Consider the following 25,186-nt stretch of genomic DNA (forward strand, 5'->3'; position numbering starts at 1 on the left):
TTGAAATCAAATAAGGCAGCACCCATGAATCAAAACAAAACAAAATTCCTCATGCTTCAATGAACCTTGTCACAACCACAGGAATTTTCAAATAATTTTCAAAGGTGCCATAGCTTCTGACCTTTACATTATGTACAGTCCAGGGTCACTCAGAGTACATCAACATAGTGCTTGGTATCCAAGCAAGGTATCCAGGCAACACTAGCTCCACCCAAGAATTGTGTAATCTGGCTGAACCAGTAGCCTTGAAAACACTGTTTGATAAGCTTACAAGCTCACCTCCAATAGCAATATTGACACAAATTAGAATGAATAAAGGAAGCGTGGGATAAAGTGAGCATGGGAAGAGTTAAGCAGCATGTGACGTAGAGAGGGTGGAGTTAGAACTCCAAGAGTGAGAACAGACTAATCTATTTGATAAATAAAAGGATTTTCTATAGAACGGCGCTATAGGAATTTGATTACACAAATCAATAGCCTACTACTACTACCGGTACTACTACTATTACTACTACTACTACTACTACTACTACTACTACTACTACTACTACTACTACTACTACAAGTACTACTATTACTACTTCAGAAAAGAATGAATATGTATAGTAGTAGTAGTAGAAGTAGTAGAAGAAGTAGTAGTAGTAGAAGTAGTAGTAGTAGTAGTAGTAAAAGTAAAAGTAGTAGTACTTTGTTGCATGTTTGCTTTTTTGTGGATCTGCATTTTCCTTGAAACATGAACATGAATATGGCAATATAAAGAAATCTACAAATTTATGTGAATATAATTAATTGCAAAACAATAGTTATCAAGAGTTACAAAGTGTAATCAGTATCATTCGTTGATACCTTGTGCAATATCATGACAAATTTATATCTTGGAAACAGAAAACAAAATATAAAAAAAAAAAAAAAAAAAAGTGTATGAGACCAGCATCAAAAACAAACCTAAAAGAGGATGGAAGCCTGAAAACAAATGAAAATATGCAAAGGCAATCTTAAGATATAAAAAGTAAACAAAAGTAAAAAAGAATGAATGATATGTGCATGTGAGATTCTGTAGGAGTCTTTTGTTAGCTGTGAGTGCGTTTGTGTGTCTGTGTGTGTTTGAAGGTGTGTGTGTGTACTGCAAGTGTGTGTCTTTACTTACATAATACCATTCATCAGTATGGGACAGAGATCTATAGAAAAAATCAGATTTATTCAATCATGCTTGTATAGCACAAGATGCAATAGGAGAAAAATGGTGGGTTATAAAATACATTGGAAAAACAATACAGTCCCCTACAGATCAATGCAAGTAAATTGTGTGTGTGCTTGTGTGCATGTTTGCTTATATTTTTGGTATGAACAAAGTTCAGGTATGTGTGATTAGAGAGAAGAGATCTGCAGCTGTTTGTCTCATTCAGTCACTGGTATCAAACACTCCTTTTATACTGGGCATGACTTTTAGCTCGCTTCTGAAGTAAAATAACTTTAACTCGGCTAAGTTGTTTTATATTACCATTCTCGACCACCAAAGGTTACGTGCGAGACCAGACCTATTGCCCCCCCCCCCCCCATCAGCCTGCTTCCTTCCCACGAATGTGAAAATTCAGTGACAGTTTTCATGCTTACTTACATACTAATGTACGAATTCACTTCCGTTCTTGTTCGTTACTCTCGAAATTCAACCAGTCACCAACATATATACGTATATAGTGAACGTACTGCGCCGGTCTTTTTTTTTTTTATCACGATTTGATCATGTAGTTTGCTAGTTCAAAGAGTTCATTGAGAGTTTTACCGAACAGCAAACAGTGACAGCGAAAAATACTATTATGCAATGCGTAATACACAGCGCGCTGGTGGCAACAGTACAACAGTAAATGCACACGTTGGCAACCTGAAAGCACCATATAGGCTTTCCGGTCACAGGTCAGTGAATTTAGCCCAAGCTAATCTCATGTACCTTTTATACTGACGTTAGCTCAAACCTGAAGCGGACCTGATCCACCCCCGTAGAGCAAGCTAACTTTAGCTCGGGCTAACTATTTTTCAACCTTTTATACTGAGAGTTGGCCCGCTTCGGGTCCGCAACTGAAGCAAGCTAACGCCCAGTATAAAAGGGGTATGAGAACTTACTGTGTATCTAGACAGTAAGTTGTCAAGTTTGAATGAAACTGTGATAATACAGTTGTTTTTCTTTTGCAATGCATCAAAAGAATGAAGTTTGGTGTACTGTTTGATTTTGTTCAGCATTGGGAATTCAAAATATCTGGATCATGGCATCTAATTGATTTTTTCTCTTATTGATCTTTTAGGAGAATTTATTTTGGTCGACCTGCAGTTTCTCATACTATATTACAGTAGGCCTACATGTTATGGGAAAGAATGAAACAATCATACGACACAAATATTGACTTTTCTTTCAGGAGAAATATGAATGTATAGAAAACTTCGATATTTCTGGACACAGTCTATTAGTTAGTTGTAGCACTGGTAGTAAAAGAACAAGAATGACAGTATATGAATAAACATTCATTCCACTCTGCTTAAAGCAAAGAAAGTCATCATGCAACATGACTTAAAGGACAAGTTCACCTTCATATACATGTGGATTGAGTGAATGCAACAATATTAGTAGAACACATCAGTGAAAATTTGGGGAAAATCGGACAATCCGTTCAAAAGTTATGATTTTTTTTAAAAGTATCTGCACAGTCACTGCTGGACTACTACAGTGTATGATGTCACATGCATACAATGATACATATACAAGGAAAATAAAAAGAGAATTTCACAAAACTTTACTTTTTGAATAAAGTGCACATTTCTTCGACTTGTTACTGACGTATGTTAAGGGTAATATTATTCCCCCTGTCTTTTGAAAGAGAGAAGACGAGTATTCTTTTGTTATGCGAGAAAAGTGAAAATATGTTGATTTTTATTTATTCTTTCTTTATATCGTTGTACATATGTGACATCACAAGCTATAGCAGTCTTCTCTTCAGCCGTGACTGAGCAGAAACGTCAAGAATTCATAACTTTTGAACGGATTGTCCGATTTTCCTCAAACTCTCACTGATGTGTTCTACTAATATTGCTGCATTCACTCAACCGACATCTCTATGAAGGTGAACTTGTCCTTTAAGTGAAAAGGGTGGAGCCTGATGCTACAAGAGATGTATGAGAAAGTCAGGATTTTGAAAGCAATAACACATGCACAGAAATGTCACAAAGACACATTTTTTCACACATTTTCAGACAAAAGTCTGAAAATCTAATGCCCACTATAATTCATGTTCTTGTAGCTTTAAATACAGGCCATGATGACCTTCAACATAAGCTCTTTTTCTAAAAAAACAAACTCACAAAAACAAAAACCTCCAAAAGAACTCAATCAGCTTATTTCCATGGAATATTTGGGTCAAAATTTTCTCTCAATGGAATTGCTTTCAACGGTTCTTGAAGGATAAATAAAATTCATAGGTTGACCTGTGCCTTTAACCCTAACTAGGCCGGGGGGTGGGGGGGGGGCCTCCGAGGCCCCCCCTTGACGTTTCGCGCGATGTAAAGCTATCACCGCGATGTTTCATTACTTTTTTCTTTCGAGTCTCCCCCATCTTTTGACACCAAATTTGCGATGCCCGGGCGCGTGGTTCCGAAGTTGCGCATAAATATGTATGTGCATGTCATACCAAAAATTGCTAAAAAATGTGAATTCGTGTACAATTTCAATGAAAACTGTGTTTACAGGCAAATTTCATAAAAGCATGATTATTTTGGGGTTTTATTGAGCAAAATCAATAAATTAGATATTTTCTTGTTCAGAACAATGTTGCAGAAAAACTTCATCGAAAAAACAATGAAAAACATAAAGTCGAAAAAACAAAGAAATACATAAGAAATTTAATAAACAATAAAATAAAAAAGAAATTTTTTCTGATTGCACAATTTTTCTCTCGTACATTTGCTATTAAAAGGACACTAAAAAGAATATTTACACAAAAAATGTGCCTGTTTTGAGCTTTATTTAGTGATATATACCAAATTGTCTGATTTCATGCATCACTATGCATAAATTAGCATAATTTAACTTAAAATGATAACTTAAAAAAAAACAAACTTCACGGTACTGTAGATTACATCATAGGCAATGTGTCTGCCAATTTTCGTCGCGATCGCGCGGTCGTATCATCTACCTAAATAGCCCGGCCTAGTTAGGGTTAATCTTTGACAGTTGTATGTTAATACAGCTAGTTAGATACAGTTATGTGAAACTGACAAAATCATATAGAACAGCTAAATACAAACTGCAAAATTTGAAAAAAGAAATGAGAAAAAAAAAATGATCTCCTAATGATACTGGTTGTCATACCTCAACACACACTGAACTAATATTGAAGCATTGTGTTCTGTCTCTGGCTAATACCAAATGTTAAAAGCTACTGTACACACAGCATTCACAGAAAATGTAATCTGTGCTCACTGCAAACAGAATGAGAGATTGTTTACCCCAGTCTATACACTGTTAAAGTGTGTGTCTAGCAAACATCTTTACAAACTAGAGAAGCACTCTGAGAGCGCAGACCTCCACCAAGCAGCTCATTTCCACCTCTGATCTTGTTCTTCCATAGAGATCTGTGATTTCCATCCATACGTATCCGCATGCTGAAAATCGCCTGATTTCCCAATATAGAAGCCTTTTGATATGCCATCAACTTCAGGCTGCGCGACGCGCCTCGCCCGAGCACAAACTAGAGCATGCACCTTAGTGCGTGTATGAAAACCTCAAAAATGTGCAGCTTGAACTCTCAAGTTCACTGACCCTACCTGCCAAAATATTGAAAATTCTTCACAAAATCCATATAAATTTCATAATCACTACCAAAATTAAATCATCTGTTTCTTGTGTCATTTTCAACCTTTCCTGCAAGTTTAATCCAAATCCATTCACAACTTTTGGGGTTATTTTGCACACGGACAAACAAACCAATGGAAATGCAAACATAACCTCCTCCCTTGGCAGAGGTAACTAGGAATGTGGGACACATCAACATGGAAACAGGCCCAAGTCCAAATAACACAGAAAAAAGTATGAATAGAGAAAAAAAGGAACAAACGTCACTATTCCTAAGCATTCTAACTTATCCATTAGTATGAAAGCAGGAGTACATCCTTACCATCAGTGAAGGGTAAAAATAGGCATTCAAAAACTATAAAAATGAATTTAAAAATGGCTGTGAAAAGATCATAAGGTTACACTAGATGTATGTAGGTAAAACATCACATTTAACACATCAATTGTCATCCTGTCTTCGTCAACCCTAGGATACCTTTACCATTCAACTCACTGCATGATGACACCACAAATCAGAGTGACTTCAAACAAAATTATCTGGCACCCAGTCATCACTGGCCACATTTGATGGAAAATGGGGCTTTGAAATACCAACTGCTCATACCCAAACTCCCTTTTGCTTTCTATCTGAAAACTTGATTTGTGCTCGACCCATAATGATTAGAATATGAATAGGTAAGAAAAATGGCCATGCAGTTCTTATAGCTACTGAAATACATGGAAACTGTGAACATCTTGAGAGATTGACTAACATCAAAAAAGGAATTACAACAGAGCTCAACATTAGCACACATCCACTATCCCAGGTGAAGTTAACTTGTAGACCAGCTATGTTGGGCAAGTACAAATATAAAGATGCCTGAAAACATTACTTGCCAAAACAGACAAGAAACATTTTGAATTCGATATGAAGATCAGCAGCTAAACAAGTCAATCAATACAATGGTGATATTTTGGGGTAAGTACTTTTTCCTTTCAGAAATGTATTAGTTTACTTGCCCTTTTCCTGATGGACAAGTGAAGGAAAAACTTAATGTTAAGCCCTGCATATAGCACTGTATACAGACTAAAGTGATAACAGCTCAAGGCTATTCACTAATGTGTTGATATGCCTGTCGAGGCTTGCTATAATTTTGGCACTCTATAATTATGAAGAGTCAGCAGTGAATATAAAAAGACTAATCAAAGTTGAGGATCAAGAGTAATATGATATACACATGGAGCAATTCAACATCTCTGGAATAACATCCAACAATGATGTAAAACAATAGACAGTACTTGGTAATATGTGATTCAGTGGGGCGGACATGTGGTTACTCAACCCAGTCATGAAATCAGTATGATTGATATCTGATCTGACATGTGACCACTCAAGTCTTCTGGACCTGGCACTGGCCATTTTGTTTTGGTTGTTTACTGCAAGGCAAGACTTGAATAAAGGCTATAGAATAAATCCACATAAACAAGAAAAGATGTCTGTCTTTACGAGCTACTTTATTTCCCTGGGCCTTGCTTCAAGGAGAAACTTCCAATTGTGCACTGTTGACCAGAATTGAAACCCATACCATACCAGCAAACAAACATGTAGTTTCAGCTAAATGGTTTTAGCCACTCTATTGTCATGGTGGCTTCAGTTATTTGAAGTTTTATTAGCAAAATAACAGTCCTTGATGACCACGGCCCTGGATTGAGTAAATTTAGGGATGGCTAGGTAAATCTTTGTCTTGAAGCCAGACTAGCACCACATCGGCAACCTGTCGTGGAATCTTGCCAAACCCTAGCAGCTGGCATTACTAAGAAGTCACACCTCTCTACACGTCCTCTATGGGAAACACATTCACAAACATCATAGAACGTGAAGAAGCCAGCACACAAAAAGTGCAATTACCCAGAAAGTTCCATAATAGTACCTAAAAAGTACCATAAAAGTACCCAAAAAGTAGAGATCATCCCAACTCAACAAGTGATTAGTTGTGTATGACACACCCAGCAACCTCTTTAGTGGAGATATGTTATCCTGCATAGTGACAAAGCAAAAGCAAGACATTACAGAAAAGAAGAGAAAGAGAAAGAAGAAATGAAAAAGAGGGGAATCAAGACTGAAAAGAAGGTTATAACTCCCTGATATCCACTCTTTTGAGGGTAAAGCAGATTGTGCCCTTCTACTAACACGGTTTAACCATGAATGTGAACAAAGTACACAACGTGATTTGCATTTTTACTGGAATGACAGTGTACAATGTGCAACAAATTCAATCATAATTCAAGTGTAGAAAGTGCCAGAGATCAGCTTCATAACTCTTCTGTGCCACAAGGGTATCATATCTAGACATTGTTTGTAAAAACAGATTTCCAGTTCAAGTTCAATTCATATTTCACAACGAGAAAAGTAGAATAATTGTGAAAGAGAAAAAGCATCAGAAAATAAACCTTCTCTTTTGGTTACATACCTGCAAATCCCCTGCAATTTCTTGAGAACTGATACCATGGGTAGGAGGAACGCATAATATTGAAAAAGGGGAAATGAGCAATGGTATGCATATCAAACAGTACAAATGTTGGTGCTATTGATTTAGAAACTTTTATAATATGACATTGGGTCATAAGCACTGACACTGTGGACTTACATTGTAATGCTACCATTTGGTTCACCACATAGTCTTGTCATATCAAATCTTCACTTGTTTCATATATCTCATTATTATGGTACAGTCAAAACCTTTTTTTTTTTTGTAAAGAAATTACATTTATTCCCTGTCAGACAAAAAAAAAAAAATATAAGACATCAAGGGAGCAAAAATTTGCTGCACAGAGAAAATACATCTTTTTATCAAGCTTTGGTTTTTCAGTAAATTCTGGGTGGTCTAGAATTGGAAAAAGAAATAGCATGGGTCAGTGCAATGATATTTCAATCATGCTAATTCTTAGACACATACATATTTGGTATCATCAGTGCTCAATACAAAATAAAAGGTGGTTCTATTTTACTGTTAAATGCTAAAACTTAACACATAAAATTATGATGCTATTTGTATTTACATAGTTGAATCTTAAAAAAAAAAATACATGATGGGGATGAGATAATTGTGAGCTATCTTTTTTTTTAAAGCTACATTATCACTAACAATCATTTGCTGTGGACTTCATTGTAGTGAATACTATGATGCACAATTTCTTGCCAATGCCTTTTAAACTCAGCTTCACAGACCACTGGGTTTCTATTCTGATGTGGATGTAAAGGGACCTGTTTTGGTCTGCGAGCTACAAAAGACTAAAAAGCTACCCTGGCATCACTCTCTGTTGAAAGAAAAGCACCTTTTCAAATCTGCCTTTTCTATCCTTCCATGAATACTCCGTCTTCCAGCCAACATCAATCCTTTGAAAGTCACACCCACCGACTCTTCACTGTCCCAGTGAGCTTACATAACAACAACAAAAACTAAAGTTTGCGAACAAATTCAGACCTAGGAATAGACTTCACAGGGAGAGATATGCCTCACTGCTAGGGCTGTTAAACTAGACAAGTTTTATCAAAAGAAAGAAATCATGTAAGCCCTTTACACAGTCATCAAATGTATGCAATGCTTATCATGAATCTTGGTAAACAAGAAGTAGCACACTCAAGCTCTCTTTAACAAGTACCAAAATACTGTGATGACATTATTCATCAAAGAAATAAATTATAAAAAAAAAAAGAATTTGAAAAAGATATCTCAGAGCTATCATTGTTTGAATACAGGACCTAAAATACTTGTCCAAGAGTCTAATACAACTCATTCTATAGAGCTATGGACAAAGCTAACATTATAAATCATTTTATGTGCATATCCAAGGATTATAATTATGCACTTTCTCTAAGCATACAGAACTCTAGGCCTGTCTTCTTCAGCCCGAAGTATCAAAATAGCGCGCTATCTTGCAGTTACCAAATTTGCCCGATGTCAAAATAGCGCGTTATTTGTGTAGTGAAGACGCAAATAGCGCGCTATTTGATCGGGAAAATTTCCCCCAAAATCTTGGTCTAGTTCGTGAACTAGAGCGCCAATTTGTGAAATCAGCCCGAAATTTTCTCGATCTCTCCACGCTATGGAAAGCACATGTACAAACTAGTGACTGTGTATAAATGCACGGTGTATTCACGGATCACATGTGTGTACTAGGCCTACTGTTGTTGACATCTTTTTAAACCAGGGAGGCGATTCCTCTCACCTCCCTGTTAAAACTCATTGTTTGTATTTCTTCTTCTGGTCCACTCTGTCTAAGCTGAAGATTCTTGCAGATTGTGTGTATTTTGGACTTGTCTAAACATTGCAAATCGTTAATTTCATATAAGATGTCTCGTAGGACAGAAGAAAGAGTAGCATTATTGATAACCCTTGGAGAGAATATGCTGTACTGCTCACCTCCCTGGTTGTAGTATCGTACACATGGTGATATAGGAGATTTTGCGCTGGGAAATCCACTTTCGAACCGCCAGCTAAGCAGAGTAATGATGCAAAGTGCACATGCGTCAATTTTTGGGCTAATTTCCCCAAGCAGGCTGCTCGAGTTGATGAAGACGCACATTCGCTGTATCGGGCTATTTTCCAAGACCGCAAAATATCTCGCTAGTTTGAACTTAGGGCTGATGAAGACATGCCTAATGTAAAGATGTTCCCAAAAAGCTAGGTTTTTTAAAAAGCTTCTCTTTGTCTTGTGTGACAATGAATGACATATGCATCGACGCAATTACAGATAGGAAATAATCAAACACTGGAATTAGAATTATTTTCATTCAAAAATGGGTACACAAATACCACTGCCTTTGTAGCATGCCATAAAAAGGCAGTTATGAGAGAAAGGTGTTCTACTTTTAAATCAATTTGCCACAACGATGCCCTCGGCTAAAGAAGAAGAAGAAAAAAAAAAGTTTCATCTTGCCCTCTGGTACCAGAGACCACAAACTTCATACAGGCTTTTGAATCTTGGCTCCACTGCTCACAGGACCTTGAGTTACTGCTCTATTTAATGGAGAGCAAACTGGCATTGTCTGAAGAAGAGAGCTGCTCACTACACCGTATAGAATGATTAGCTCCTATAAAGCTAAAATTAAAGGGTTGTCTTGTATCTAGAGCAGGTACCACATCCCTGAAGCCAGCTTACTCCTTTTTACCAGGAGCCTTGATTTTAAGGAAAAGGACTCTCCTTGACAATTTGGCCCAGAGTGTATTGACCCTACAAAAGTCAAAAGTGAATTTGACTACTGCCACAGTGAGAAAAAATTTGCAACAGATGCACTTATAAGGATTTAATCTCATGCACCTTTTACTGGCGATGCTCAACATGCTACACCTAACCAACTGATTGATATATATATTTGTGATCTGTAGGGCCATCAATCCCTTTTGACACTACTGAGTCAGTCCTACCTGCTTACGGCATAGATCCTATACAGTATCATTACAACACTATCATTTCAATGATGACTAGACATGCAGATCAGGGAATGTGCAGAAATGTAGCATTTATCAGCAAGTGAAACACAGACCCATTTAAAAGAAAACATTTACTCTGACACAAAAATCACTATTAGTAATTTCAATTGTGACATTAGGAATCATATCCTATACAGGCAAAACCTCAATAAAGAGAATCTGTACCTTGTTATTGATGATGGTGTAATGACAAAGACTGTGATGTCGCGCAAATCTTGACTCTACATCTCTGTGTAGCGTCTTGAGATTGATGGAGGGATGGATGGCAAAGTCACTCTGGATCTGGCGTGGGATGCCGGCTGGACAGAACATGTTACTCCTCCATAGGTCTCTGTCCAGAATGGGGCAGTTGCAGTTCTCACTCTTTACAAGGCCTGGATGAAAGAATTGAAAGTCAGCGGGTCGATATCACTCTTTCATCTCATTTCAATTATCGCAAGTCTCGTTCAATATCTCATTTTGTTTTGGAGGGGTTTCTTAGTCTGTGTCTGTGTCTGTGTGTGTTTTTTTTTTTTGTGTGTGTGTGTGTGTGTCTGTTTTGTGCCTGTTTTGGTGTATTTTATTCTCTCCATGTTTCTGTGATATTGCCAGTAACTTTTATAATTTTGTTTCCCTGCCTGTTTTAGCATGTCTTAGTTTCTTTGTGCTCCTTATATATTGTCGGTAACTTTGAACATTTTGTCAATAACTTAAAGGTACCAGCCCACATTTGCAAACCCACGAAAATCAAAACTGCATAAAACAGGTCCAATATGACTTCAAGTACAAGTTATAACAGTAACATACCTCACCTGTTGCTCTTTGTCTATACCATTCGATAAAAGAGAGAAAATCATCGTTTTAAAATCAATTTTCAAACCGGGTCAACCCGACCCAAAATCGAATTGCGAGCGCGGGCTAGCTACGTACATTAACTTACACATGTATCGCATGCATGTAGTACGCGCGTGGACCGGAGCTAGCGAGCGTTTTTATACGTATGCATACGGTGCATTTTCATTTATTTTTATGAAAGTAATGGACTAATTGGAACAAAATTTTGCACAGGTGTTACTGCAATCATACCCAAACTCCATGCTAACTATGAGACCAATTGCTGCAGGTTTACAAATGTGGGCTAATACCTTTAAGGGTACATTCTGTTTGCCTCTGGCTTTCACTGAATTGTGCCTGCTACATATGTAAACATTTAATACTTTCCAAATGAATGTTATTACTGAATAAATGTACTAATCGAATTGAATTGAAAAGGTAGAAAATAATGAGTCATGAATGTATGCAAGAACATTACCAACAGAAAATATTTTGAGAAAAGAGTAAAACAAATGTAATCTGGCCTCTACTGTTATTTACCCCTCACATCAAAATACTCCAGTATCAGGTACAGACAGTGGCACATGATATTCCAAGCAAGTTTTGAGAACAAAACTGGAATTTGAGAAAAAAAAAAAAAATCTAGATTCACACTGTAACTAGAGAAAGGCTATTCACTAAACCATAAATGACTGATTTTAACAAGAGTAACCAGGCAACATTTCTACCTCTCACTCACGTTTGCTAGAGGCATTGAGTCTCAACAGCTGACTCTACAGCCATGGCAGGTGACAGAATCCAAGAGGAGTCACAATTCACATGTCCGTTGACAAGGAAAAGTTACAGTGATGTGTTCAATCACCTTCGATCACAAGTTGGAGTTATGTGTGAATCATATAGCTCTCCAGTTGTAAAAACAAGCACAAGAAATGCTGCACAAGCATATTTCTGAGATTATATGTGGGATAACTGGCAACTACATGCCAACAGACCTACAAAATTATTATCAACTAACAACTGAAACTGAGAAACTTAATCTTGTTATTTATAGATTTCTTGTATTGGCATCAGGAAACATCCAAACATCACATTCTCAAGAACCAAAAAATGCTTTCTTTAAAAGTTTATTCTTTCTCACATTTTGGAATGTTTCATTTCCTGGTGAGCACAAGTATTTGGAAAGAAATTTGTGTTGAGTAAGACCTAAAATGGCAGCAAACAATGGCATATAAATTACAGAGTCAACTCACACCTGGCCTACAGCCATCAGAGCTGAATTCCTCCACTAGGCAACGCGAAATTTGTCATTCTTAACCTTTAACCTTCCAATCACGGTGTGGAATGTGAAACTTTCAAGTGCAATCACTAATCTCCCCCATACATACCCCACCCCCATGTCACAAACTGCTATAATATCATTGATAGAGAGAATAGATACACTGTGAGTGGTACAGTTGCAGCTGTTGCTAAAATAGGGAGCTTTACATTTGCTGCGCGGACGTTTGAGACGACGCTTGAGCTGCACGTTCTCCTCTTACCTGCGTCGTGCTGAAAAGTAGCTTTAGATTACTAGTACCCTGAGACGCAACATATGAAAAATAAAATGGTGCCCCCATATTATCGGTGCATCAAGTAGCTCTCTACATCGTGAACTGAGCAGACATAATAATAGCCCAGAACGCGTAGTGAAAACTCAGGCGCGCAGGCTATAAATAGATCGCGTCTGATACGCAATTCTGCGCATGCTCAGACCAGATATTTTTTTCCCTCTGAACGTCCCTGTCGCGAAAATCTAAAGCTCCCTATTTGCTACCTACAGGTGCTTGATTCAGCTTACTACACCAAACAGTCACATAGGCCCGAATTCACGAAGGTGGTAAAATTGAAACCATGGTATAAACCATAGACAATTTGTATGGAGCGTCAAAGTGTTGCATGGCCTATTTCGTTACGAAATCAGTCATTTCGTCGACGAAATGACAAGATTTCGTCTACAAAATGATCGTTTCATTAATGAAATAAAATTTGGTTAAAAGGAAATGGTCATTTCGGTCATTTCATCAACAAAATGACTGATTTCGTAACGAAATAGGCCATGTGACACTTGGCACGCCATACAAAGTGTCCATGGTTCAAACCATGGTTTCAATTGTACCAACTTCATGAATTCGGGCCATATAGTCTGCATTAAAACTACATGGTTCATTTTACTGCTGTTTAATTGTGTGATCCAATGACAACTTATCTGCTATTTATTATAATCCTGTTGGGGATGTAGCATTAGCAAAGAGTTATCTTCCAGGTATAGTGTAGAGTTCCTCAAATACACCTACTCATAAATGCATGCCATACTTTTGATTGCACACTTTTTAATAAAAAAAAATACTTTCATGATTTTTGCTCAGGTTGTATATCAAGGGTGGATGTTCCTCAACAAACTCATTATCATCCATATCAAATGATATACTGAATATGATTTCTTTTTCCACAGGGAAAAAAAAATGTTAATGAATAGGCCTATCTATTGATGGGCAACAAAAATTTTTACTGCTAGTGGCTGACATTAGCCTATAATCTTGACCAAATTGACTGACACCTCATATGTAGACAAGGGACCTCCTTCCTCTATCAATTTGGTTTCAGGAAGTTGTGTCTGGCTATCACTCAGACATGGACAAAATTACATGGCACTTGTGACCCTTTGAATAGCCTATGATATAGATAGCAAGATCCAAGTAGAGATAGCCTTTTCCACTCTTCACCTTATGTACTTGTAAGCACACAAGCTCAGTGTTATCTGTATGGTAGTGGGAAAAGAACACTATAAAGGGAGTCCTATTGGCAAATAAGCACTCATGAAAGCTAACACACACATTCTTTTCTATTTTATATAAGAAATATGTTTGCACAGATGTCATGATACATTTACCCAGTTGGGATGTATTGTTAGAAGCCTCTGGACTAACGGATGGGACGGATTAGTTGCTGCGACTCATGCAACTTGAAATACCCAAAAATGGCTTGTGCTCTCATCAAGAAAGGCGACTCTCCAGTGACTTGACAGACATCTCCAAATAAAAAAGGTAATAATATGTTCATCCAGAAGTCACAGAAACACGTCTTCAGTAGGTCGCCAATGGGTCTCCACAAAGACGCGGAGATGTCTTGGAGACATCACAAATAAAATTAGTCTCCTCGACTTGCCCGTGACTACTGGGGGATGTCTTGCAGATGTCTCCACGATCAGTTAGAGACTGGAGTCTCAAAAAAAAAAAAAAAAAATTGAACATGTTCAATTCTCTCGCGACTCCCCAGAGACTCAGCTACATTTCAGGAGACATCTCTATGACTAAGGAGACTCAAGTCGTCACCAAACCACCAATTAGTCTCTAGCCCAATGAGATACCCACATTAGAGTGTCAAAAATATCTAGTCTAATTTTACATATCATCCCAAACCTAATATCACATCCAACCTACATCCAAGACAATATGAATAATGTGTGTTGGTGACTGTGGAGGTTAATGAAAAACTAATGAATTAGTGGAAAATTGAGCAAAGAAAATGGGATTCCATCGGAATTCGAACCCGTGACCTCCAGATGCTAGCCCGGTGCTCTACCAACTGATCTAAAGAAAGCCCTAGTTCAGTGTTCATCCAAGAACCCTAAATTCTCAATGCTCAGATGGTCAGAAGTTATAGCAGTGTGCCACACACGCACGCACTTAAACCTGGCATAAACCCGAAGGATGATTCAACTTGGGGATAAATGCAAGGGATCACTGAAGTGATTCAGCCTTTTGAGTATGTAACAAATGCAAACAGAGGAAAACTGACCAGAAATGAAAATAATTTATTATTGGAAAATTGAGCAAAGAAAATGGATTTCCATCAGGATTCGAACCCGAGACCTCCAGATGCTAGCCCGATGCTCTACCGACTGAGTTATAGAAAGCCCTAGTTCAGTGTTCGTCCCAGAAACCCTAAGGTCAGTTTTCCTCTGTTCATGTTTGAAAAACTAATGAATCTCTTCAAATCTCTTCACATCTGCTGTATTTCATGACACTGCAGTCATCATTGTCTGGTTGTTACACTCCACATCACTTTGCTACGTGTATCTCATTCTTTGCAGGTTGTAATCATACCTAGAGGAGTGAAGTGAGGAGGATTGTTACACAATGTACGAAAACCAAGAATCTCACCTTTTAATTTGTAGGGAGAGTCAGCCACATGTCTGCCGGCACTCTTGACCTCAATTTTGATGCCATTGTCATAAGAGGTGTACAGTCTGTACCTGACAATGAATGTGCCATCATTTCGGTCCAGCATTTGCACCCAGACACGTCCTCGGGTGCCATCGATTGTTTTGACCACAACCTCAAAGGCATTCTTCCCAGGAGAGTATGTGAAACTGCCAAAGAAACAAAACAAGACTAGCATAATGAAAAATGTGATTATATTTTGAATCTGTCACAGGTGATTTTAACATGACTGTCCTTGGGTGGAATCACTCCAGAAATGTTCAATTCAGCAAACATTTCTAACCGGAAATATGCAATGCTTTTACATTCTCTGAAATGTAGAAAATGTAAAAATGGTGATAGAATAGGATAGGATAGAACGGACGGACGACGGACGGACAGACACAGCAGGCAATCCCTTAGTCTCCCCTCACCTCCGGTGGGCTGGACAAAAATAGAGAAGGCCTGAAGATAAGTAAGCAACTAAAGATAAAGAATGAAAACACTCTTTCACGTTGAGATGACAAAAGACCAATTCTAGATCTTGACTTTCATTCATGCAAGTACATTGTAGTTACACCTTTCAAGCAAAGTTATACAGTCACCCTCATTTCAATGACCATTGTTGTTTTGTAAGGTTTATTTCCCACTTATTTCCATTTAAAGGACAAGTTCACCTTCATAAACATAAGGATTGAGAGAATGCAGCAATATTAGTAGAACATATCAGTGAAAGTTTGAGGAAAATTGGACAATCGATGCAAAAATTATGAATTTTTAACATTTTTGTGTTGGAACCACTGGATGAAGAGACTACTAGGGCTTGTGATGTCATATGAGTTCAACAGTATAAAGAAAATGTAAAGAAAATTCAACATATTTTCACTTTTTTTGCATAATAAAAGAGCACTTGACTTGCCTCTTTCTAAAGGCAATGGGAATAATATTACCCATGACATATGTCAGTAACGAGTCAAGGGAGTGTGTACTTTTTTCAAAAGATGAAATTTTGTGAAATTCTCTTTACATTTTCCTTATATTGTTGTACGCATGTGACATCACACACTGCAGTAGTCTTCTCATCCAGCGGTGACTGCACAAAAACTTCAAAAATTCATAACTTTTGAACGGATTGTCCGATTTTCCTCAAACTTTCAATGATGTGTTCTACTAATATTGCTACATTCTCTCAATCCTTGCGTTAATGAAGGTGAACTTGTCCTTTAAGTGAGCGTGTGTGGCCTTGTTTTTCCAATTGTCCGCCAGACCCTACTTCCTGATTTCTAAAGCTCTTGAGAGTTAAATAGTGCTAAGACTGGAAAACACTTTTACCATCTATCATTGCAGAAACAAACTTGGCTCCATCATTTTGGATCTCAAAATGACCTTTTTTTTTTTCCCCAAAAAAACATACAACATTTGTTTGGTGAAACCCGTCTCTAAACCTGGTAAGCATGGTGACAATTCTAAATACTTTTAATTTGCTTTAAAAACAAAGATCCTGCTATACATAACAAGTATACTTGTACATATAATAGTGTTGCATGTGATGCACACTGATGACAAGCAATTTTGTTGGCTTAATTGTCTGAACTGTGCGTATCGCACATTTAGGCTCTTTATCATAGGAGATGATGGTTTCACCTTATCAGTGTTTCTTCAAATGAATCTTAGGCTGCATTTATCAACCTTCACATGCTTGAAACATGTTTCAATACCCGCTATCTAAACACGATTGCAATGCAAAGGCCTTTTGGATAGCGTTTATCAAGTTGTTGCGATTATCATCTCTATCATGAGTCCAGAGGGAGGCCTTCTCACTGTGTACATTGTAGCTCCATTGCACAGATTGACCAAAGGAGCAGAGATGTGCAGTGGGCAGTGGTTGGCATATGTGCAGATCCAAGCTATAAACAAACTTAAATGTTTAAAAATTACTTTGCATTTTTCAACTTCACTGAAATGCATTTCTGACTCAAACATGTTTGCGATCGCACTTATTTCGGTGTTTCAGAATTGCGTTTCTAACCCCATATTCAAAACAGCTCTGCATTTATCAACTACCCAAATTTCTGTGAAAGTTGTTTGGAAACCTAATTCTATATGCCAGAAGTGAGTTGACAAATGCACCCTTTGATACAGGGAAAAATCTTATATCATCACTAGTGTGTTATACTCACCACGCCCTCCTCTCCTTGGCCCAAACTCTTTTTCATTGTTTAAAAAAAAAGCCTTTCTCTCTTTCTCTCTCACTCATCCCTTTTCTACACATAAATATCCAAAGCCATGAAGTCAGGCTGAACGTAAATTGACGTCAAAGGAGAGGACTGAATAACAATCGTAAATAATTTTTTTAAATTTCCTCAGAGCCAAAGACTCTGATAATTGATCAAGCATAAAATTACTACAATCACTCCCGTCTGGCACACACCCCCTTGGCAAACAATAGATGCATATCAGTGAATCCCTAATAGTCACAGTGCTATGTGATAAAGTAGTGCAAAATATTTGAGGTATTCAATGATTTCTAAGAAAGAGATAACTGGCAATCTATAGTTCAATAGATTTCAGTGTTATTCAAGGCACAAACTTTGCCATATTACCATGGAAACACACAACATGTACATATCATTTATTTATTTATTGCAGTTGGATCTATACTTTTACACCAACATAAAAAATTTAGTGATTTAGAAGGGCTTGTGGAAAGGAGTGATTTCCTTCGGATTGAATTGTTAGGGACATCAAACAAGTTCTTAAATAATTCACTAATATTGTGGTTTTATTTGTTGCTTACAATAACGCAAAATATCAGACACTGTCGCCCACTATGCAAGTATCGTATGCACTACCAATGGTGGTATGTAATTGACGACTAAATAATTCCACCATGATGGGGATCTTTTTATTTCTCCATCTACACAAATCTCCTGCCAAAGATGACAAGGTGCACCACAATTCTTGGGTTTCCACTACTTGCATGTTCTTCAAAGGGCCTGTAAAAATAATGAGAAGTCTGTTTGCTTGTTGCTCTTTTTTTTTCTCTTTCTTTTTTGAAATACACTGTACACCAGCACCTTTAGCTAAGATCACCCCCATGGATGTTGGGATGGCAACACATGTACACAAACAAGATGCAGCTCCAAATGACTTGTATTCAAGACATTCTCTTAGAAGCAAATATTTATGACTCTGGAAACCAGAAAAGATCTCTTCAAACAAGGCATACTATTTACTGCTCCAAATGTATTTACTTGTATTCAAGACATTCTCTTTAAAAGCAAACATTTATAGCTCTCTGGAAACCAGAAAAGATCTCTTCAAGTTGGTCTCTTAATTCTCCAAACTAGTGAAGCACAACAAAACTATAGTATACAACTCCTTTTTTTTACAAACCCATGAAGGTGCAAGAGTGAAAGAATTTGTTCTTTTGCTCTGTTAATGATACTTTCCCCAAAAATCGGTGAGGTAAAATAACACTACAAAATGAGTGTTTTTGTTGTTGTTCTTTTAATCTTTTGATGGTGAGAGAGTGAAAGCGTTTGTTCTTTTGCTCTGAATAAGTTATTGTCCTTCTGACTACACTCCTGTTCTACTTTGCTGCCCGAATACAAAAATGGGATTCCTTTCATGATTTCTCTCTTCTAAGTTTCACAAAAGTCCAGTCCCAAGCACCGTTGCAGCTAAAATTTAATGGCACTTCAAGTTGGGATGTCTATGTAGTGCCCGTATGATGCCTTAAAGGGAAGGTACAGTAATGGTGGAGATGAGAATTGGGCTTGTAACTTTTTGCGAGATACCAAGAAAACACTTACTGATATAGTACAGAGCATACCATTTTAAGAGGGATTCAAAGTTTATCTAATGAAAATCGAGTTTGGAATGACTGAAACATCCAAAAACAAAGAAAAACAAAGCGATCATAATAAAGTATGGGTCCCACACTTTATTAGAATCGCTCTTTTTTAGATATCTCAGCCATTTCAAAACCAATTTTCATCAAATAAAGGTTGAATTCCTAATAGAATTACATGGTCTTTCATATTTCATAAGAGTTTTCTCATTATCTCACCAAAAAAAATGTTAGAAAACTGAAATTAGGTCTCAACCAAAACTATACGATCCCTTTAAGACTTGAAAAGTCACCAGAAAAGTTCTATGCAAAAGTTTCCATCCATTTCCTACTGCAAGAATATAGAAGAACAAATAATGATTTAAAAAAAAAACAGCATTAAGTTTGATAGTTGATAATCCTTGATAGATGTGAATACTTTTCACGAAAGGAGATTGCAAAATCACTTCTAACAATTTATCCTTTCAGTTGAAGAGTCATTAGCTGGGAGCTAGCCATTTGCAGGGCAGAAAGGCTCTGCAGAACAAAGAACCTCTATGCACACCTAAAAAAAAAAAATAATATTAATAATAATAATAACATTTGAATTTGCAAAAAAACTAGATATATCGCTACAGCGACTGATATGCCTTCGCCATAATGCATGATTCTCCTAATAGGTCTATAGTACAATGTCTTGACAATGTGTAATGACAGTTTCAAACAATTGGCAAAATATTAAAATGGCAGGTTTGACACAAATGTGCTGAATGTTCACTTTCCTAGAACTAGGTTTAATTGGATGAATGATTAAAATGTCAGAGTGCAGGTATTAGGGGAACTGATGATTTTTACTTGACTTTTGACCCTTTTATAAGTTTATGCATTGAGTAATTTTTCAAGGCATTGAGAAAAAGTATAATTTCAGTATCAAACGGGAAAATAGCATTATCTAAACCTGGCCTTTGACCTTTGACCTCACAGTTCCAAAGAGAATCACTGTTAGGTTGAACATGCATAAATATGTAAGTTTCATGATGATACCTTGAGTTACTTTTGAGATATGGAGGAAAAAGTGCAATTCAGCACTTTCACTTGACCTTTGACCTTTTGACCTTTGACCTTTTGGCAAGAAACCTCCCACAGAATATATATTGGGTAATACATGTATACATCAAGTTAAAAAAAAAAAAACCTTCATTCATTGCATAAATATTTGAAGGAAAGTAGTGATATTTTGAGAAGTTGACCTTGACCTTTGACCCCCTGACCTTTGACCCATGACCCCCAACTTCTCTAGATAATCACTGCCCATCGGTACAAGCATATATACTAAGTTCCATGAAGATACATGTACCTTGAACCATTTGCGAGATATGGAGAAAAACATGAAATTTCAATTTTTTTTCACAAAATAACCTGTGACCTTTGACCTTTGACCCTGTGACCCTAAAATCCACACAAAGTATTATCCCCCAAGGATATACCCTCATACCAAGTTTGATGTAAAACCACCACACGGTTCTTGAGATATCGACAAAAACAAAACGGGACGGACGGACGTACGTACGGACGCACGGACGGATGACCCGAAAACATAATGCCTCCGGCCACTTCGTTGCGGAGGCATAAAAAAAAAGCCAAAAAACAATATGTTAGGCAGTTTACAAAATGAAGGAATGGTACATAAATCATACTGAATCCAGTTTAAGATATCATGTTTTGGTTGTTGGGTTGTTTTTTTTTTTTTCATGTAAAACCCAAACCTTCTACTTTTGGATGAAGAAAAACACATACTGGTTGTCAAGGCTTGATTTCTCTTTCACATGAATAAAGATTAACTCAGCTTTCCTAGATAATTAAATCATTTCCATCAAGACTCCATCTCGATCATGGACTCTTTAATTTTCGTGATAATTCCTGAATGTTGAAACCTCAGTAAGAGAGAGTGAAAAAGCAATGGACATTGTGGTAATTTCACATGAATTGAAGACTAACCCTGATTTAATCCTGATTGGCTTAGAATACATACAGGATATTACTACATGCTTTACTTACAATCAAACTTTTCAATCTTAAATCCTGTTCTGTTCACCTATCAACTTCTTCATTAGTCCCTTTGACACAAGCAAGGACAAAATCTAGAAACAAGAGACCAGTCGAGGGCTCACCTATGAGCAGCACGCTTCATCTTCACTGCATTCCACCTGAAACAAACTACTTAAAAAATCTTGAGATTCGACAACCGCTGAAGACCCCTGGTTAACATCCTTCAAATTTGGGGTACCTGGGTCCTTCCCTAGGAGCCCTCTGGAGCACCACCACCAGTTGTAAAAACTGTACTCCCCCAACCCCCACCCCCCCCCCCCAACCCTGATCCTGCTACAGCTGTAAATTTGATAAAAATCTAGATACCAATTTCACTGCCGAGTTTGTCAAATTCAGCCACCCACTTTCAAGAGATTATTTTTCTTATGCATGACGCACAATGCACAATGGATACCAGATGGTGAACGGTCACAATAGCTCTCTTGAGCCATTCAGCTCTCAAGAGGGCTGAAAACAATATCACAATGTTGCTCCTTCATTATTTGCACTGGCAAGAAAACAGCTATCAGAGTGCTCCGTTGTAGACAGTATACAGGTATGGCAGAGCTGCCAACCTAGAGTGAGAGTTTGGTGTGAGACACTGCGAGGGAGCGGAGTGACCTCCTGGCTAGCGCCTGGCGGCCTGCTGTGTGGCCGTACGTACTACGTACACAGTCAGTGTATGTAAAGCGATGTAAAGCACACGTCATAGCCATACATGTACTGTAATTTCCCAAAAGTACAAGCTACGCTCACGTGGTATAGGTAGAAACCAATCGTAATCCAATAGCTCGTCTTTGCGCGCGAAACGAAAACAATTATTTTTGGTTAAGCTTTACCCCCGCGCGGGAAAATCTCGAAATTTTCGGCTTGGGCATATCGATATTTGGAATATCAGAGAATGTAGAGATATATTTATTTTTGTAGTTATGTACATTTCATTTTGGGGGTTTAGCGTGAGATTTCGTTTATCAGAGTGAGACAGTCAAAATTGGTTGAATTGCGTGAGTCTCACGCTCAATGCGTGAGAGTTGGCAGCCCTGGTATGGTAATACAGTTCGACCTCGATTATCCAGCCATGTCGGGACTGGCGCTCATCCGGATAAGCGAATTGGCCGGATATGGGAGACACAATGTTAAAGGACAAGTTCACCTTCATCAACATAAGGATTGAGAGAATGTAGCAATATTAGTAGAACACATCATTGAAAGTTTGAAGAAAATCGGACAGTCTGTTCAAAAGTTATGAATTTTTGAAGTTTTTGTGCAGTCACCGCTGGATGAGAAGACTACTACAGTGTATGATGTCACATGCGTACAACGATATAAGGAAAATATAAAGAGAATTTCACAAAATTTCATCTTTTGAAAAAAGTACACATTCCCTCGACTCGTTACTGACATGTGTTATGGGTAATATTATTCCCATTGCTTTTAGAAAGAGGCAAGTCAAATGCTCTTTTATTATGCGAAAAAAGTGAAAATATGTTGAATTTTCTTTACATTTTCTTTATACTGTTGTACTCATATGACATCACGAGCCTTAGTAGTCTCCTCATCCAGCGGTTCCAACACAAAAATTTTAAAAATTCATAACTTTTGCATCGATTGTCCAATTTTCCTCAAACTTTCACTGATGTGTTCTACTAATATTGCTGCATTCTCTCAATCCTTATGTTTATGAAGGTGAACTTGTCCTTTAATGTACAAGTATATAGCTGCCGTCCCAGTGTACTGGCAGCTAGGCAGGTAGCGTACCCCGCAACGGTGGTGTAATCTATGCTAGCCTGCGCAAAATTGTAGTCCCTTCTTCACAAAAATAAAGAATATCTTTATGTGAAAATCATACATGTTTTACCTCATTAAATAGATATTGAGAAACCTATCATGCATATCTTATGAAATTAGTGAAATAAATCCATGAAAAGATGTTAAAGTCACTGTTTTTTCTCAATTTTTGGATTAAAAAAAGTCCTTCACTGCGTGAACGTGTCCGGATAATAGAGATTTCCGGATAAAAGGAGGCCGGGTATTTGAGGTCAAACTGTAATGGTATTACTGGACAGCATGGTAATTCAGGACGCGCACATTTCTGCATGCTAGTGACATTCAATACGTGTGGGACCTTGTACACTAGCCTCACAGAGCGTTGTGTGGGCTGAAATCGGAAAAAAATAAATCTAAAAAAAATGCTACATAATATGTAAAAATGCTAAGAAATTCACATTTCACCTCAGATTTAGATGAAGATGTCGATTTATCACAATATTTTATCCTTTGAATTGTTTGAAATGTTCATGTTAGACCCTTTACCCTACAATATGAAATGTGAGCCTTATTTGCCGATCTATTCTTTGTCGTTCACTCGGTTAGAATATGTATGGTGAATCATCAGTATAACTTGTGATTCTGGTGCACGGACAAGATATGAAAGATGCTGATTATTCCATTACAAAAATTTGTGTCCGCTAAAAGGCAACTTTTTGGAGAGGGCTATCCATGAAGTCGTAGACTTTCAAAAAAAAGAAGTTAATAATTTCCATAATTTTGCTGAATTTGTAATTTTCAGGACTTTGTGAATAATTGGTGCTATGGCTTTGGCAGCAAATTCATCCTTTGAGTATGGAATTCAGAGGTCCGCGAAAAAAAAGCATCCTGATCCATTCTCTTACTATGGAGCAAACACTTCACATTTGGTCTGGTCGCAGTTAGAATGTCAGCATTCATGAATTGATTCATGTTTAATTGATCTCACAGAAGTGTGCTTCTGAGTGTTAAAAGCTACATTTCTGAACTGGGTTTTATTCTCTGATATAATTTTTTTTGCTCAGTTTGACAGCTATTTTCAATGAAAGTTTGGCATGCCTCGGTTTTAAGAAAAATCCATGTGAACTGTGTGAGTAATGATGTAAGTGGCAATCAAGCCTATGGACAGCTTTCTAAGTCATGAAGTAGGGGAATGCATAGATCGAGCAGGGTTGTTCATCAATATTGTCATTACTGTTCATTAATTTATTTCGAATATTAATGAAGTTGCACTAACTTTTAATGCCATTCCCAAATTGATTACTGACACTACTGATTATATTTATAATATTAGAACCATAATTCTATATATAATCTAATATTCCGCAAATAGAATAGTTGAGTAGAACCACTAGATACAGTACTTACTTGTTATTTTCAAAATCCACTGCTTGAATGTAGAAAAATCTGGCAGGGACTACAAAATCTTTTTCCAAGCCGGGACCGAACACCAGACTTTTAAACGGACAGGCAACGCGTTCCCTGTCGTATCCAGTCACCACATCCTTCACGGCGCAGCAGACGAGGATCAGGCACATGAACACTACCCCCGCCAGACTTTCGGCAGCAATGCGGACCATCTCGCGTACAGTTTCTTGCCGCTTCTCGCTGTCAAAGAACTGTCAGATTGTATAGCAGCGTTTACAGGAGACTGCATTCAATGTGACAATGTGACACTTGTCTGCAAAACGATCATCGCTGATTAGGATGACCCGCTAAGGCTAACTCTGATGGTATGCATTCACACCAAATAATTTAGCACTATGAACGAACTGACGCCGTATCTTCGTTCTTCGGCCGTGAGAGCACCAATATTTATTTGGTTGCTTGAATCAAGTGCACGATACATTCTTTGGTTGAATGACCACAGTCAACCTGCGCCTGCGCGCCTGCGATGCAATATGCACGTGCTGTATACTGTCATGTCCAAACAGTATTTCTATACTCTGTTTTGGTACAGCTGCGCTGCAGCCACAGAACTCGAGTTCTGTGGCTGCAGCTCGCCTCGCAGCAAGAGAGATGGCACGGTTTATGGAAAGCCACAAGGAACCATTGGCATTATTGTAATCGACACTACCATAACGTGCTTGCA

The 25,186-nt window shown here is 37.7% G+C and overlaps 1 protein-coding gene across 1 annotated transcript in view; it reads right to left on the minus strand.

Moving 5' to 3' along the window:
• Positions 1–24,848, minus strand: part of LOC140232577 (protein O-glucosyltransferase 2-like) — a 49,246-nt gene extending 24,398 nt beyond the window's left edge. The window contains exons 1-3 of the mRNA XM_072312673.1: positions 24,463–24,848; positions 15,330–15,538; positions 10,480–10,688 (exon numbers count right to left, since the gene is read on the minus strand). Of these exons, the coding sequence (XP_072168774.1) occupies positions 10,480–10,688; positions 15,330–15,538; positions 24,463–24,674 (630 nt within the window). The 5' untranslated portion in view covers positions 24,675–24,848. The remainder of the gene's footprint in view (positions 1–10,479; positions 10,689–15,329; positions 15,539–24,462) is intronic.
• Positions 24,849–25,186: the final 338 nt, after the last annotated feature.

The sequence above is a fragment of the Diadema setosum genome, chromosome 9 (genome assembly GCF_964275005.1).
Source record: "Diadema setosum chromosome 9, eeDiaSeto1, whole genome shotgun sequence".
Lineage (NCBI taxonomy): Eukaryota > Metazoa > Echinodermata > Echinoidea > Diadematoida > Diadematidae > Diadema > Diadema setosum.